General features: G+C 39.2%; 1 protein-coding gene across 3 annotated transcripts in view; it reads left to right on the top strand.

Moving 5' to 3' along the window:
* Positions 1 to 13,912, top strand: part of LOC111871102 (membrane-associated guanylate kinase, WW and PDZ domain-containing protein 2) — a 52,926-nt gene extending 39,014 nt beyond the window's left edge. For 2 of the 3 annotated variants that reach the window (XM_023863905.2, XM_023863903.2), the window contains 8 exons: positions 440 to 608; positions 3,362 to 3,554; positions 5,182 to 5,304; positions 6,215 to 6,382; positions 8,357 to 8,391; positions 9,229 to 9,399; positions 9,505 to 9,652; positions 13,047 to 13,912. In XM_023863905.2, the coding sequence (XP_023719673.1) occupies positions 440 to 608; positions 3,362 to 3,554; positions 5,182 to 5,304; positions 6,215 to 6,382; positions 8,357 to 8,391; positions 9,229 to 9,399; positions 9,505 to 9,652; positions 13,047 to 13,189 (1,150 nt within the window). In that variant the 3' untranslated portion in view covers positions 13,190 to 13,912. The remainder of the gene's footprint in view (positions 1 to 439; positions 609 to 3,361; positions 3,555 to 5,181; positions 5,305 to 6,214; positions 6,383 to 8,356; positions 8,392 to 9,228; positions 9,400 to 9,504; positions 9,653 to 13,046) is intronic. The other variant, XM_023863904.2, reaches the window with a different exon arrangement.
* Positions 13,913 to 16,450: the final 2,538 nt, after the last annotated feature.

The raw sequence follows: 16,450 nt of genomic DNA, 5'->3' as shown, positions 1-16,450 counted from the left end.
ATATCTGAAACACTGATTCTTAGTCTGTGTTTCAGAGAAATCTGAAGAGCAATTTATAATGGTGAATTTTATCAGTATTGCTAGCCCAAAAATAATTTTTGGCTGAGATAAAGAATTTGAATGTTCTGTACAGAAATCACTGTGGGATTACTGAGTTCTTGGATTTCTCCATCCACTAGTGTCATACACTGTCAGAAGCCTTTGGAATCTACTATAAGTCACTATGTATCATTTTAAAGACTTTATGCTTTCTTTTCTTCCCTCTGTGTCTCATTTGCTTTCAGCATTTATCAAAGGTGCAAAGGGTTCTGGGATCTAAAAGGCACTTGTGGACCACATTTGTAGAACTAGGTCCTAGGTCATATGCTTAAGCACATAAAATGTCTTTTGATACATGTGTGGGCTGTGGGTATAAATACTGTTTCATCATTGTTTGTAGGTGTCCTCGAGATTTGAGGTGGGTGGGTCTTGGTCCAGGAGTTCGTATTTATCCTGCCGGACCTGGCGTTGAGTGGGTAGAGACTTTGGTCTCTCTGGTCCGACAGGAGACAGGCTTTGGTTTCCGTATTGTCGGCGGGACAGAAGAGGGTTCCCAGGTAGGATCCATGGTGAGAAGAGAGTCATCCATTGCTCTGGGCAGTAGATGGCATGGTGTAATTGGTGGTAGTATAGCCCATCGCAATATTTTCACTTTTCTTAGATCTTGAAAATATATGCACATACGTAGTAGAATGATGCAGCAGCCTGTTAACAGATTATGAAATTTATAGTCTGAAGTGAAATATTTTCATGAAATATGTTATAATTAGAAATAAAAGTAACTGCATGTTGTCCGAGAGCATAATTTTGTCATATTTTGCCTCATCTACCGTTAGCTGTGCATACCATTATTTGGACGGCTTCTTTCACTCCACCATACACTTTCATGGCATAGTGCTTAGTAGTTAAGCACAGGGGACAGCTCTGCAGTCTGGCTATTCATGCATCTCTAAAGTGGGCCTTACAAGATCAGTAATAATGTCATTACCTTCCTTCATTACTCCTTCATTAATTTTCAACCTTACACGATCATTTGAAATGACATTAATTGCTTCAGTACTGCTCGACTCATCAAGAGAGAAGCACATTTATTTTGTGTCAGTTTTCTCGAGGATTATAATGTATCATCGCAGAAAAGCATGTGTTGCTATAATTTTAGCATTAGGCACAAAGCAAAGTATTAAGCACTGACGCTGGATGCAAAACTGGTTACAAAAACGTGAAAAGTATTCAGATGTTCTGCTACAAGAAATTGGTGTGACGTATATATTCAGCAGTTTATTTAAATATGCTGGGTTAGTGGGGTTCCACAGTTCCGGTAGGGCTTCATGTGTCTCTGAAGTTTTGAAGAACTTTGCCCTCTTCTGCATTCACCTCACTTATAGGGGATTCAGTGACAGAGAAGTCACTTCACTGTCCATGTCTAGTTATTGCCACTCTGACTCCACAAAGCGAACTGAGTAATGATGCACGCACTCTACGCGGTCATTACTAATGACAGTATCCCCACCATGCGCCAGTAATGATGCCTCGAAATCAGAAAATCCGGATTCACATCGTTACTGACCATCATTCCAGTTCCATCGACCTTATACGATCATTATTAATGTCATTCCGATGAGGTAATGACATTATTGCTGATCGTGTAAGGTCTGCTCAAAATATCACTTCATTTCAAGCCAGCCCATAGCTACTGACGTAATTTTCCCCACTGCTTAACAGTCATAACTCCAAGGAGCCAAGTCCTTCTTGAGAAGCCATCAATCACTCATCTACTCAAGAATTTCCAAACATTTTATGGAACATGAAGGTTCATTACTGTGTTCACAACTCTACTGGCCCCTATTCTGTACCAGATTAATCCAATCCATACCAACCCAACCCAACCCATTTTCCCAAGATCAGTTTGAATATTATCATCCCACATAGTTTTGGGTCTTCATAACAGTCTGCTTCACTCTGGTTTTTCTACCAAAACCCTCTGTGCCTTCATCATCACTCTTTACCAGTCTTTATGAAACTTAGTCTGTATATTGTGACACCTGAGCTCATGTAAACGGTGTAGTTCATTAATCCCTTCCTTCCATCAGTAATATAATAACTGTAATGTTACTTAAATGCATGAACTGATCATAATGGAATTTGATATGTATATTATGCCACCTGAGACCATTTCAAGGGCATGCCCTCTGATCAGTGATACCAACATTACAGACTTTCAGGTTGCTGAGACAAACCATTAATATAGGTTGGATGCCTATACCAATCTTAGTGAAACATGTTAATACTGCTTGAATGTCTGTACGAGTATTCTTGAAATTTGATATGTATGTATGATGCCACCTGAGGCCATCTCTATGGCATACATCATAAATCCTTCTCATCAGCAACACCAGCACTGCACCCTCCCAAATTGTACTGTTTTATTGATGTCATACCCATACCTACTAAAGTTTTCTTCCTGCTTTTCATATCAGACCCCCAAATTTCAGTGAAAGGAATGTAGGGAATTGTAAACACACAAATTTTAATCCTTTGTACTTTTTTGGGTTTATTTGTATGGTGTTGATGTCTTTACAAAGCTTGTAAAGTCGGTGGATTAATGTGTATTTTAATATATGTAGTTGCCCTTTTTTGAATTTGGTTCATTGATTTTAATTTCAGTTTTTAACTTGTGCTTCAGTTGTATGGTCTTTGCCTTGAACATTGTGCATGTCCATAGGTGCAAGTTCTCGTATATATTAATGAAAGTGTCTCGTTATCCTAACTCTTTCGGGTGGTTCCTGTCTTGGTTTATATATCACAGAATTGAGATGGGTAGCTGTGTTGAGTGGGACCACGTTCTTAACAACAATGTACACAGGGGCAGGGAACAAGATACAAATAGGAACAAACGATGACACACAGAATGGGCTAAGGAACAGAAGCCACACATGAACACCAAGCCACAACGGTAGAACCATATCATTTGGGCAAGTGGATGACACCCCTAATAGAGATGCAAGAATTATATAATTTTAAGAAATTTTGAACGAAAATTAAATTAGAAAGCGAGTGATGGATCCTAGTTTGAGGGAGGTAGCCTTTCGTCCCTGTGTCATACCTTAGTTTGACAGATTCAGTCTTGATACGTTTTGATCGAACCTCATATGGTACATATGAAAACATAGGCATATCATCCAGATGATGAGTTTGGAGCATACTCAGTGTCTCAAAAGAATATGAACATACATGCATGATGGAATGATTATTCTACCCGTGGTGAACATTATTTTCACTTTCTGTCAGGAATGTATGTAACTGTTGCGTTACTTGTCACCAGGTATCTATTGGGCACATTGTGCCAGGTGGTGCAGCTGACCTAGATGGAAGGTTATGCACAGGAGATGAAATTGTGAATGTGGATTCTCAGTCAGTACTCAGTACCTCTCATCATCATGTGGTGCAACTCATGGGCAAAGCTGCAGCTAATGGTCATGTCACTCTTGGAATTAGGAGGCGTATTCCTACACAAGGTAATTATTTGCATGGCACGAGAGAGCATCTTTATGTGATATTTGAGATTTTCATAGTGGTGAAAATTTGGACTTTGGTCCTCAGTTGTGACACCGTGTCGTCTCATGGTTTGTTACCAGTCTTACTGCAGCAGGATCCCTTCAGACATTGCTGACCACCTACAAGACTGCATGTCACAGTGCAGAAGAATTCATTCTGAGGATGGATGTGTTTAAAAGTCTGTTTGGTGTCTTTGAACAGATGATAGCTCTCTCCAGAACAAAATGGTTTCTTATGTCAACTTGAAAACAGTTGTACCCTGTGCTGAGTTAATTATTTCTTACCCAATTCCTCATATTGTAGCTGTATTCATTTTAACTAGATTTCCAAAGTGATTACTCACATGAAGTTTTCCAACCAAAATTTTGAGTGCATTTCTTTTCAGCATACTTTCCTTGTTTAGAAAAAGTGAAAGTAGGCATATGAGATTAGCTTTCTGTTTCTGTATGTGTCCCCCCCCTTCTAGCTAGCTGGAATAGTGGAGCCAGAAGAGACAGCCGTTGTTAGGCTATGGCTCGATAATCATGTTCCCGTGGCAACAGATACACATGCAGCAATATATGAATTGTTGGACACGTTTTTTATGTGATCCATGTTGTATCAAATACTCCGTATGTAGTGAAATGAAAGTAGGTGGTTAGTTCTTCTCAGAACTTCTTATTTGGTTGCCATATTTGCTGTTTCTTCTGGTAAGCCAGATAGCGCAGTCATTGTGATGAATAAGACTGGGCTGGACAGCTGGAGAATTAGGGTTCATTCAAGGAAAAGGCAGGGATGTCTCCAACACCATCGAGACCAGCTGTGGAGCCTACTGAGTCTGGGGTCTCATTTTCTGGAAATAAAACAGTAAGGATTAAAAACAAATCACTCTCCATCTGGTGCCAAAAGTTAAGATCCACCTCCCGACGCATCATTCCTGAGTTGGTGCTTAATTAAGCACAGGGTACCTTTGTATATGTCTTGCAGCTCTCAATTTTGATCTGATCACTAACACTACTAAGTGAAATGTCCAAATTATGGAACTCCTCAGTATTTGATATTCTCCTTAATATTGCGTTCTTTCCCTTTATCTGTGTTCTGTCAGAGTGAGAGACCATGTCCCAGTTTGCTGTATGATGAGTTTACTTTTCCAACTCTGTAAAACAAAATTCCATTCACACCATTACAGGAAACTTAAGTGGAACCCCCCAAAATATATTCTTAAAACAAAAGTTTTCCAACATTAAATTTGTTTCAAATTTTGTAGAGTGCTGTCATATACAAAGAGTGTACTTGCATGAAACTGATGTTTGTTTACTTATATATATGAAAAGCTGCCATCTTGCAAAGGCATTCAGTTCTGTTGTCAGTATAATATCAGTCTCAATATTGACTTGCCACCAAGCGCACTTTAGGTAACTACATTTATGTTAGGGCTTGAGCAAAGAGCTATCAGACATACACTTTGATGATCATTCTGAGTGAAATTGTGACAGTTTGCAAGTGGCAGACGTGTGAATGTACCAGAGGCATGAAGAAACATTGTACATGTGTGTAGTAAGTGAAATCATAATAGTCAGACTGATGTTTGTTTATGTTTACCTTCAGATGTTAGCAGCTATGCAAGGGCAGACATTTATTATCCATACGACGTGACGGTTACTAGAAGGGAAAGTGAAGGGTTCGGTTTTGTGATAATTTCATCTGTGAATAAAGCAGGCTCCACAATAGGTTAGTATATTATTATTTTCCTATATAAATGATATAAAAGTGTGCCAGAACAGTGTTGTAGAATTGCTTGGGAGATTTATGAATGTAAGATTATCCACCCTCCTCTACCACACCTATTTATGAATTAAGATAGTAAATGCAGTATGTACAGAGAGGTTCCTTCCTTTGTTTGCAGACTCGTTAAAAGCCTCTGCATGAAGCAAGATACCCGTCAGTGTTTGGCTTCTCCCATAAGAAAGTAGTCCACTATTGCATGATTTGTTTTTGGTCTGTGTCCATATTCAACACTTCAAGTTTGGACATAGATAAAAATGAAACAAGATTTTAGTGGCTCGAAGAATAGATGTTTAGAGACAGCAGTTCTTTGGGACCATCAGTGATGTGGGCCTTGATTTACGTTATTTTACTGAAGTTTTGTTTTGATGTCTGAAAGTTTCTGGTGTTAGTACTTGTTCTGACTAATGGACCATTCTATTGGCATTAGACAGAGTTTTGTGCTCTTTTTTTTTTCTTTCTTTAAGACATGCAGTTTTCTGGGTAAAGGTGAATCTGGTATTGCTGACAAATTTATGAATACAGTTGTCATAAGATTTCTTCCTCCTAATGTAATCCTTGAGAATCCTCACCGATGACTGATCAGAGAACAAGTATGCAACAGTTGACAGAAATTAACTGCACGCATACTGTCACAGCAGCAGTGTAATGGTATATTGTTTGTGTCGATGCATCAGTCATGGCACACTGACTGTAAACCAGGTAAATGACTGCTGAAACAAAATAACGAAACTCTTAGCTGAATCCCTACATATACACTTGATCATAGTTCTGTAATTTATCAAAATGTGAATCACTTTTTCAGTTGCCATCAGAGAAGCTAATTAGTTGAATTCTTTCGTTTCATTCACCGCAGGTCGCATTATTGAGGGCAGCCCTGCTGAGCGCTGTGGTCAGCTGCATGTTGGTGACCGCATTCTGGCAGTAAATCACATGGACATCTTGAATCTTCATCATGGAGACATTGTGAACCTCATCAAGGACTCTGGCTACACTGTTACGCTTACAATAGGGCCTCCTCTTGGTAAGGGGAAATGGTGTATTTGTATCTTCTCTCCACAATGACTTCTAAGCCAATTGACAAGTAGTACTGAAATAGATCTGTGTAAATAATGTATACTGTATTTACTGATGCATGTAATTGCTTTACTGTTTTGAACATTATTTTACATTAAAACATGAGTAGGGCAAGTATATGGTTTTCCCATTACAGTATTGTAATATTTATTGCTAATTGGAGCAGTCTCACATATTGTAATCACTTATGAACTTGATGTCATTTCTTTGTATAAACTTGTTATATCACCATATCATTTCCCTGCCCTCTGCCTACGCTGAACTACATACAGTTCACAGCACACACACTAATTTCACATCTGCTTCTCTGTACACTACACTGGCCTCACATCTGCACCAGGACTCACCCTAAGATTGTCCTCTGAGATGTTGCAGCTGCAGTTTTATACATGTTATAACTTGAATGTCCAGATGCCTTTGCAAACAGTTGAGTCACCACATCTTGTAATAGTCTGTGCAGGGTGGTATCCGTGTTTCAAGATGCACACAGATTCCTTGTGACCCCTTCACTGCTAATTCACATGTGTTGTTACTGCTCTTCCTCAAGGCCTCTCACTCTTGAGTAGCCCCAGATGCAGTGCCACTGTGTACAAGTGCGTCACCACTGCCTTTGCTGGATCCTGTAGGCTACAACATTGATCTGACTGACCACCTTGTAAAGGCCATTGCAAGTTTTCCTGTGGTCTGGGTCAGGTAATGCAACCAGGTTTTTTGTCTCTTACATGGAATCTGGTGAGGTTGGCTCAGCAGTCGTAAGCAGGCCTTCATCCTGTCAGTGGCCAACTTCAGATGTTGATGGATGTCATGCAAGCATTATGCAAGGTCAGTCAGACACTTGGTCATGAGTTGCTCTCTATCAGGGGAGCTGCTGATGCTGGTGGACATCAGGCCCGTGGCCCAGCAAGAAGAGATGTAGCTTCCAGTCCCAATCTTTCTGTTGCATGATAACAATGTTTTTCAGGTGCTGTTTTACTGTCTACACAGTGTTTGCCCTTCCATCCAATTGTGGGCGCAAAGGGCTGGTTCACATCATCTTACAGATTCCCATGCACAGTAACACTTTCAGGAGTCATGACTGATAAAGTTCTGGCCTTGGTTGTTGTGCAGTTCTCTTCAACCGAAAAGCAGCTGGAGAAAGTGGTCATCATCGATGTGTAAGGATGGTGTATACCTTTATGCACTTGGTGAAGTAGTCCATGGCAGTCAAGAGGCATCAGTTTGCCCTAGTGCTGTCTGGTAAAGGTCCTGCATTATCAGTGGTAATCCTCTTTGTCCCAGTGTTTCACTCGTATATCAGGCTCCAGGTTTGGTGTCCCATTATTGGCACCACCTCTCAACACCACTTCTCACATGCAGCCAGTAGTACTGCTGTCTGGCTTTTTTCGAGGGTGGTGTTAATGCCAATTTTGATTCAGCCTCTAATAGAAATGAGTACCATGAAGCTTCCTGGGGGATAAAAGGTGGCCAGCGCGTGAGGCTGACAACCTGAGCCAACTATCTAGAAAATGTGGAAGTTGAAAGCCTGTTGCAGTGATAGCTTTACCTGTACCTTTTACCAGTACCACTTAGGCTTCCTGAGGGTTTGCATTCTTGTGACAGCTCAGAAATGTTGAAACTGAAACATTCGATGTGCTGCTTACAGTTCATAGCCAGAAAAGGCGATAGTGTGCACAGTGTGTTTGGCAGTTGCTGTATCTGAAACCAGCCCTTAATGTTGATACATTACAGTGCAGNGGGGGGGCAGGACTTGCAGTTGGAGAGGACAGTTTACATTCCAGTTTTCAATTCCCTGCTTTCAGCAGTACCAAACTTGCAGCTTGGAAAGCAGCATTATTGTCATTCATTGTATGGTCATGAGACTTTAATTATCTTGCATTTTATCTTTAATGGATTTAACATCTGGTGTGATTTTCTTTTTCAGATGATGCGTCCAGCACAGCATCAGTATCTCAGAGGGTAAGTAACTAGATATGTGTTTTTCGTTGATAGGAGAGCCTGGGGAAGTAATGTGGAAATCACCAGGAGCTGCCATGACACATAACTAGAGGGCTTAAATTTTTTAAATAATAATTGAAAAATTCTGACGGAGAAAACTGCATACTGAGGAGCTTCATAACTTATACTCTTCACCAAGTATAATTAGAATGGTCAAGTCAAGGAGGATGAGGTGAGCAGGCCATGTAGCATGAAAAGGGCGAAGAGGAATATGTATAGGATATTGGCGGGAAAAGCCAGAAGGAAAGAAATCACTAGGAAGACCATAATATTAAAATGTATCTGAGAGAGATAAGGATGGGATGGTATGGACTGGATTGATCTGGCTCAGGATAGGGACCAATAGATGAGTCTTGTGAACACAGTAATTAATCTTTGGGTTCCATAAAATGTTGGGAAATTTTTAGTAGCTTCACAGCTAGTGGATTCTCAAGAAGGGCTCAGCTCCATGGAAATAATAGTTGAAAAATGATTTTTTTACAAGTTACAAATAATATTTTGCCATTATTGCAAAATGCATCCATATGCATATTGTATGGACTTGCTGTTTTACTGTTAAACAATGCGCAGAATATTTTATTATTGATGATTGTAATGTTGAACATTCTGTAAAATAAAATTTGGTCCACTTATGTGCAGAATATGAGCTTTGATAATCTCGTAAGTTTCATCTTCCATTATCTCTGTTATTGAAAGGTGCACTGGGATTACCTGTTACCTGCAATCCCTATAATATTAACTGATATAAAAGCACTCGGAAGTACATGAAGTGCCCATTGATTTATATATCGTTGGCAGGAGGAGGAAAACATTGGAATGGAGGAAGAGCAATATCATGCCATAGAGCTGAGTCGGGGCACGCGAGGGTTTGGATTCAGCATCCGTGGTGGTCGAGAATTTCAGAATATGCCTTTGTTTGTCCTTCAGATCGCAGAAAGTGGACCAGCTGCCATTGATGGCCGCTTGAAGGTAAGTGGTACATAAATGTCTTTTGCCATGTCTGAATCCAGGAAACCCATTTACTAGGCCTCCAAATTTTTGCATTTCCTTATAATGGTTACTCTCTTCTTTTAGATTGGTGATCAAATTATTGAAATAAACAGTATCAACACAAAGAACATGACACATGCAGAAGCCATTGAAATAATCCGCAATGGAGGTCCGTCAGTAAGGTTATTGGTTCGTCGAGGAGGAAAGGTCCCTCCTCCACCTCCTATTGGAGGTAAGAGTAGTAATTAAGATACTCCAGCTGATACTTGAAGCTGTCGTACATGTGGCATATCATAGCACTGAAGAGTGGGGGTCCTTGAAATACCAGAAGACAGTGCCCAAAAACTCAGGTTAACAAGTCCCTTCTCTGTTGCAAACTGTGGCTAGGTTACACCCTTGTGTTGGGTAGCCTGTAATGAAAATTTGTACATTGTCCATAAAGGGAAAGGGAAAAAGTAAAGTTATTCCTGTATCAGGCCATGGAGGCCCATAGAGTTGTGAGAGATGAGGCTCCCACATCTTCTAAACAGATAGCAGTAAGGTCAGCCTTAGGGCTGTGCCATAGCTCGAGCGGTTAGTCGCTGACTTCCCACTGCGGAGACCTGGGTTCGATCCCGGGTCTGATCAAGCAAGATTTGTGGTGGACAAAGTGGCGCTGGGGCAGGTTTTATCTGAGTACTTTGGTTTCCCCTGCCAATCTTCATTCCACCAATTGCTCCACAATCACCCTCACCTATCATCTGGGCCTGGTACAATAGGCCAGAAGTGGCCTCAGTACAAGGGACTTAGTCCCACCCCACTAGCGTTAAAAAAAAAAGGTCAGCCGTCCTTTACTCCCCAGGAGGATTCCTGATACTCATTTCTCTTAGAGGCTGAGTTGACCCCAGGGCAATAGTGTGCCTGAAAAGATTAGGTAAATTGAAAAAATCCACCTCATTTGTACTCGAAGCCACGACCTTGCGGCTTGTAGCATAGCGCCTCAACCAACTACACTACTGCATACCCCATACATTGTCCATTTGGATTGATTTTTAAAGCATGCAATTCTGCATATGTATCAGGAGCAGTAGCTTCTGAATTGGGTATTTGATAACCAGGTTACATTCAGATCAGGTTTAATATTTATTTTACCTCGGAGAACTTGAATGAAAACTTACCGTATAAGGATGTATGCTGTTTGTGTATTGTATTTGTTAATAGAAACTTCTTTTTCTGCTGTCACCAGAAAACATGGGTAATTATTTCGCAGTGTAGTGGTTAAATGTTAATGGTGAAATAATAACAGTTGTTCCTTCTGTTTTACTGTCACTGATGTTTGGTAACTAAGGATTTAGAAGCACTTGTTATCCACAGATGAAAGTGTTGTTACAAGTGTAGTCTCCCCCAACCACAGACTAAATGAGCAACCATGTTACAAGGGAATGGCCCAGATGGTCAGTTCTAAACCTTACATGAAATTTTGCTCATATACAGGGCCAGTCTAGAAGTGATTATACACCAAATTTCAGCTGCTGTTAGATGTTCAAGGGTGCAAAAAATTGTTCAAAGATTGAATGCACAAATTAAATTACCAAATCATGGTGACAGTATCCCCCCTGTGCTGCTAGGACAGTGAAAAGTGGACAGGCTTCTGAGGAGCAAGAGTTGTGTGCATGCCCTGCAATATTTGTTATTTTGAGTTAACAACCCTCTGTTTTTTTTTTTTGGAAGGGGGGTAAGGGGATTTGCAGTGCAGGCCTGTGATGATAGCTGTGATACAGTCAGGCAGGACAACCTGTTGACAGTTGTGCAAAGATGAATTTGCTTTGTTATGTCTTAATATCAACTGTATCACTGGAAACATCAAGTTCATCACTTAACTTTTCCTTGTCCATGTTGCAAAATTAATATATGTTTGACATACACATGATACCTCACATTCTTGTGGCATTTATAGTGTTTAAGCCTGTACATTATATTGTGAGTGGTTCTAGAAAATGTACCAAAATGAGAGAAATGGCAAACTTTGAGATTTTGATACTATCAGATTAATGAAAAATGGTGCTGATTGACTCACTTTTTTAAAATTAACAGTATCATGTTTTGTTTGGAAGCTACAGTTTTTTTAAGTCCAGTTGGAAATTGATAAATTTGGCATGTTTCAGTGTTTGGCTTGTGGCTTGAAATTTTTTTTTTTTATTTTATTAAGGACAAGGCAAGAGCATGTATATAAAACTAACAAAATTTTGTCGAACATTTGTTGTTCGTACCCTTGAAACAGTTGAACAAATATCTGGTATCCCATGCATCAAGAAACTTGTAAAATACACAACTAAATTTTCTTAATGCTGTTTTAATATCAAGTAACTGCGCAATGATAATCTTAATTTTATTTTCATGAGCGTTCTGTGAACTCTGCTTGATTCCTAATATAAGAAGTTCTGGGAAGAACAAATCACCCACTTTCTTTTAATATGAAGTGGCCTACATAAATTGTTATTTTAAAACTCCATGTGAAATAAATAAGGGAACACTGCAGGATGTAGGTATTTAAGTGCATCACTATAACTGCACTGCTCTTTAACACACTGTTGTTGTATAAAAAATGGCACCATGTAGGACAATTCTGGATTGGACTCTAAATTAAGCCGTGTTTGTCTGAACATGAAATTTCTTCTTGTATCTCATGCATTATTTTAAATATTGTCACTTGTTGGGTATGTTGACGACAAATAACTTCACGTGGGTCTCGGATTTAGTGAATCTTTATTGGACGCTCACACTTACACACCATACAATTATGATCACTTGCAGTGTTGCTTGACTTCTGGCCCAATGCGACTTCTCAACTATCATTGGCCGTGGTTGGATCTCAGCTGTCTCAGGCAGCGGCTATCCCAAGATTGTCTCATTCTCTATACTCAATGCTCCAGTATTCAAATGCTCAATACTCGATGCTCGATACTCCATCCGAGGGCCAGGCCCTTTATATAAGGCAAACGCGGACTCAATAGAGGACACCCCTCGCCGAGGTTCGATCTCACGTGTTCGGCAATCCGTTGCTTCGGGAATGCTCCCTATAGATTACACTGGTAATGTGTCTCGTCTCATTTGTTGTTACTCAATGACAATTCGTTGCTACGATTTCGACAGTCACGTCACATAATGGGTGCAACAGACTCTCTATAGTTCATCTCTGGCGAGACGCGTTCATCGCTTCACCATTCTCTACGCAGCGGCTCACTGTTATTGCACTACCATGGAAGTACCTACTCCAAACACGTTACAATATTGTTTGAAATAACTTTAGCTGAATTTTAATACAACCCATTCACTTTTGACATAATGAGGTAACTTCAATACTTTTGCCCTCAACTTAATTATATAATTCATGTTTCTTTGTCTCTTACATTGTCATTTGAAGTTGAATAGTGTAAAATAACTGCATTTATGTAATGTGTTAAGTTTCCAACGTGTACTTATTCCTCAGTTACTTGATTACATATTGAACCATATTGTACTGCAAGGATGTCATGAAGAACGGGACATTTGGCAGACAAACTAAGAAAGATATGCATGTTGCAGGAACCACAGTGACTCTGCTTGCCATACCGCAGTTTTGTATTTTATCTGTTTTTGGTGCGTAGATCCAGCCAGTGCTCCAGTGGTGAATACAAACCTGCGACCAAGCAGTTCGTTAGCTCAGCCCAATGGACCTGTTCGACATAGCTCTCCATGTGAAGCAGGACTGGGAACGGTATACTGGGAACAGCATTACAGTCCTAGTTGACATGGGCTGTATTCTGTAGATAATGAAACCATTTAAAAATGAATGCAAATAGATATGGCACATCTTGATTTTTGGAGTGTAAGGACAGGAAGATAGGCACCGGTGCAGCTTTCAGCAAATCATTATGACCTGTTTTTGATCAGTGTTGTGACAGGTTCTGGCAATAAGAAAGTGGTGTCTGAGTGCAGCAGGGTTCTTAGCAATCTGGAAACTGTATCCTTGCACGAAACCCATCGGGATTAATGGAACAGCTTCACAGCGTTTGATCTAGTCAGACTAGCCGGCTATTGCAGACAGGGCTGTCAACTTGGTAACCCATATAACTTTTTTTGTGTGGCTCTTTCATAGACATTAAAACTTGAGAGCTTCATGATTTTATTTACATACCAAGTTGCTCACAGCAGCTGTTCAATGATAATGTGATGTTTGCGTTCCTTATTCTGGCTTGATGGGAACCCTGTATAGGACTAGTGTTGAGAAGCTGCAAACGGATGTTAGTGGTGCAGTAATGTGGCAGTGCACATAGCAGTACAAAAAGGAACGTATGTGGAAGTTATGTCCTCAGCTCTGCGCTCACGTATCTTTATTTGCTCATCGTATTGTATAATTTCATCTGAAGATGATACTGGAGTTAGGATCTGGTGTCTGTCTTCATATAAAACTAGATTGGGGAAGTGGCTGACTCAAGAGTTAATATCTGTTAATTCTGAAATGTAATTAAACCACTCTNCCCCCCCCCCATAGGTCATTTCTAGGACTGAACCTTGAGTAACTGATTACATTTTCCTCCTCCTGTCCTCGCAATTCATAACAATACAGCCATCTCATTTAACGCTGCATGATCTCTGTTATGAGATCTTGTGAAAGAAATATGCTCTTCCATGGTGTTTATGTTCAAAATCTATTATTTATTTGAAGCAGAAAGTTAACCAGCACTCTCTGTTTAAACCGAAATCATTGCTCAGTTGCATGAGGCGAAACAACGAATCTCTAATTACAGAGTGAACTGATTTTTAGGATATGTTTTGTTTTATATGCACACCGTGATGGCAGGGGTCATGTGATTCTGGTACAAAGCTGTCTGCTTGCATGGTATTTTCTGAATTCCATCGTTTGTGATTACATTTTATTGGCACATGCATTGCAATAGTGTATGTGTCTTTGAGTTAGCACATACTGGAATTTTGTCTTCTACCCTATAAATACTTTCCTTCTGATGTTAGTTATAAACATTGACCCTATAATAATATGAGGTTCCTTGCTGGCATGAAAGGATCATATTCCAATTGTGATCATTACGTCACTTTGCCATTGACATGCATGTATACATACATGCACTGATGAGAGACAATTTCAGCAGTGATTTGGAAAGATGAAATATGTCTATGTACTGACGAATTGCTAGAATTGCAAAAATATTGAAGTTTTAATTGTTTTTTAATGATTTCAGGAATTTTAATAGAGTAATTTATTTTAAGTGGGAGATATCACATTTACATGTGATATATGAAGTTGCACATACTGGACAGTGAAACAGTTTTAGCAAATAGTAACACCTGTTGGTAGCTGTATATGGCCGAAACATGGAGCGGAAAGAGAGGGAGACAATAAACAGATTGCATTGTGGTCAGAAGTGTAGTGTGTGAATGAAGAGTGTATTCGTGGAACAGGATGCTTAAATACAATAGTATTTATGTTACACTATTGCTGAATATGTAGTTAAAAATGGATTCATTTTTGGTCAGTATACTAAGTTTCTTAAAAAGTGTTCTAATTGGTATTGTAAAATTTATGATCTAACAGTTTGTGACGATGGTACAGTAGTATAAATATTATGTTTTTTTACGTCATCCATAATCTTGTCTTTAATAACCATCCTGTTTATTTTTGAAAACACAACATTTTGGAGAATGTCCCAAAACATAATATTGGCAACATATTCACTGCCAAAACTGAATTACAGGAGAGGTTTTAATATATCCAGTTTCATCTTAAGTTGATATCATGCATCTCATTATTTGGGGGGTGGGGGGAAAAGAAATGTGATGGATCCCATGAATAGGGATTGACTTGAGGGTCCATTGACATCAGTAGATATCAGTAACTGCTTGGCATACTTCTTCCCATTTATTGTCTGTCTCTGGTCTAATACAATTGTGAGACACTTCTGTTTATTCTGTGCAATGTTGCTGATAACAGCTCACACTGTCATTATTGTTTGGGTTGGGTCCCACCAAAGTATAATCATGGCAGTGGATATATGCTGCATTAAAAGAAGCCATAATTGCAGAAATTGTATTGAATGACTTGATTCTGAAAATATCTTTATGGCAGAATATCTTTCTGTCATGTTATCATAATTGTAGTGTGCATCACATATTTTAACTTCCTCTTCTTGTTTAATGATGCTGTCAGTATTGCCTTTCATTTTTGATTAAATTCTATTAAAGTCATTAAATATTTTTTGCCATTTCTCTTCATATGCATAGTGCTCTTTTCCCCAGTCAGCAATCAGTTCATGAATTTTTGTCAGTGATAATCTATTACTTAAATCACTTGCCTCCTCCAATAGTCGGGAGGGACTTGAAATAATTCTGTATTGTCTGAGGGGATAATCAGAATGGGAAGCACAATAGATCACTGTAGGTCGTGGTACAAGGGCCAAGAATGCCCACCCCTTATACATTCATTCATTCATATTGTCTTTAATCAGTTTTGAATTATCTGATGAACTGTTCAGTAGTTAATGTTTCAGCTTTCTTCATAAATCTTATTGTTCAATAGAGATCAAATAAACATTTCTCTCACATCTAGAATTGTTCTAAACCACTTTGCAAACCTGTAAACAGTTGTTTTCTTTTAAAATTATCTTCTGGGAGTGATGCCATGTAGTCTGGTAGAATGGTGTCATTCCAGGAACAGTAATCTTCATAATCACCACTGCAAGAACCTCAGACCTCACATAATTATCTTAATTCCAATTATATTCAAGCATGTATTTTGTCTCCTTCAATCTAAGTTCTGCATTCACATCACCTAAAGACATTTGTACTGAAATATTATATTTGAGCGTCATATTGTGTTATACTGTGTGTAAGTGTGCACGTGTGCATGCATTGCCTACTACAACCTTGTTTACAGTCATAAATTACATAGTTACTTAATACTTACAGCTACATGTTTTTATCTTTAAGGTTATCAGACATCAATAAACGTTTTCAAATAAAACTTCAGTCAGTTGCTCAAGTTAACATTGGCCTG

Source organism: Cryptotermes secundus, unplaced genomic scaffold (genome assembly GCF_002891405.2).
Source record: "Cryptotermes secundus unplaced genomic scaffold, Csec_1.0 scaffold250, whole genome shotgun sequence".
Lineage (NCBI taxonomy): Eukaryota > Metazoa > Arthropoda > Insecta > Blattodea > Kalotermitidae > Cryptotermes > Cryptotermes secundus.
The sequence above is the reverse complement of the archived record's forward strand: the minus strand, read 5'-3'. Positions and strand labels throughout refer to the sequence as shown.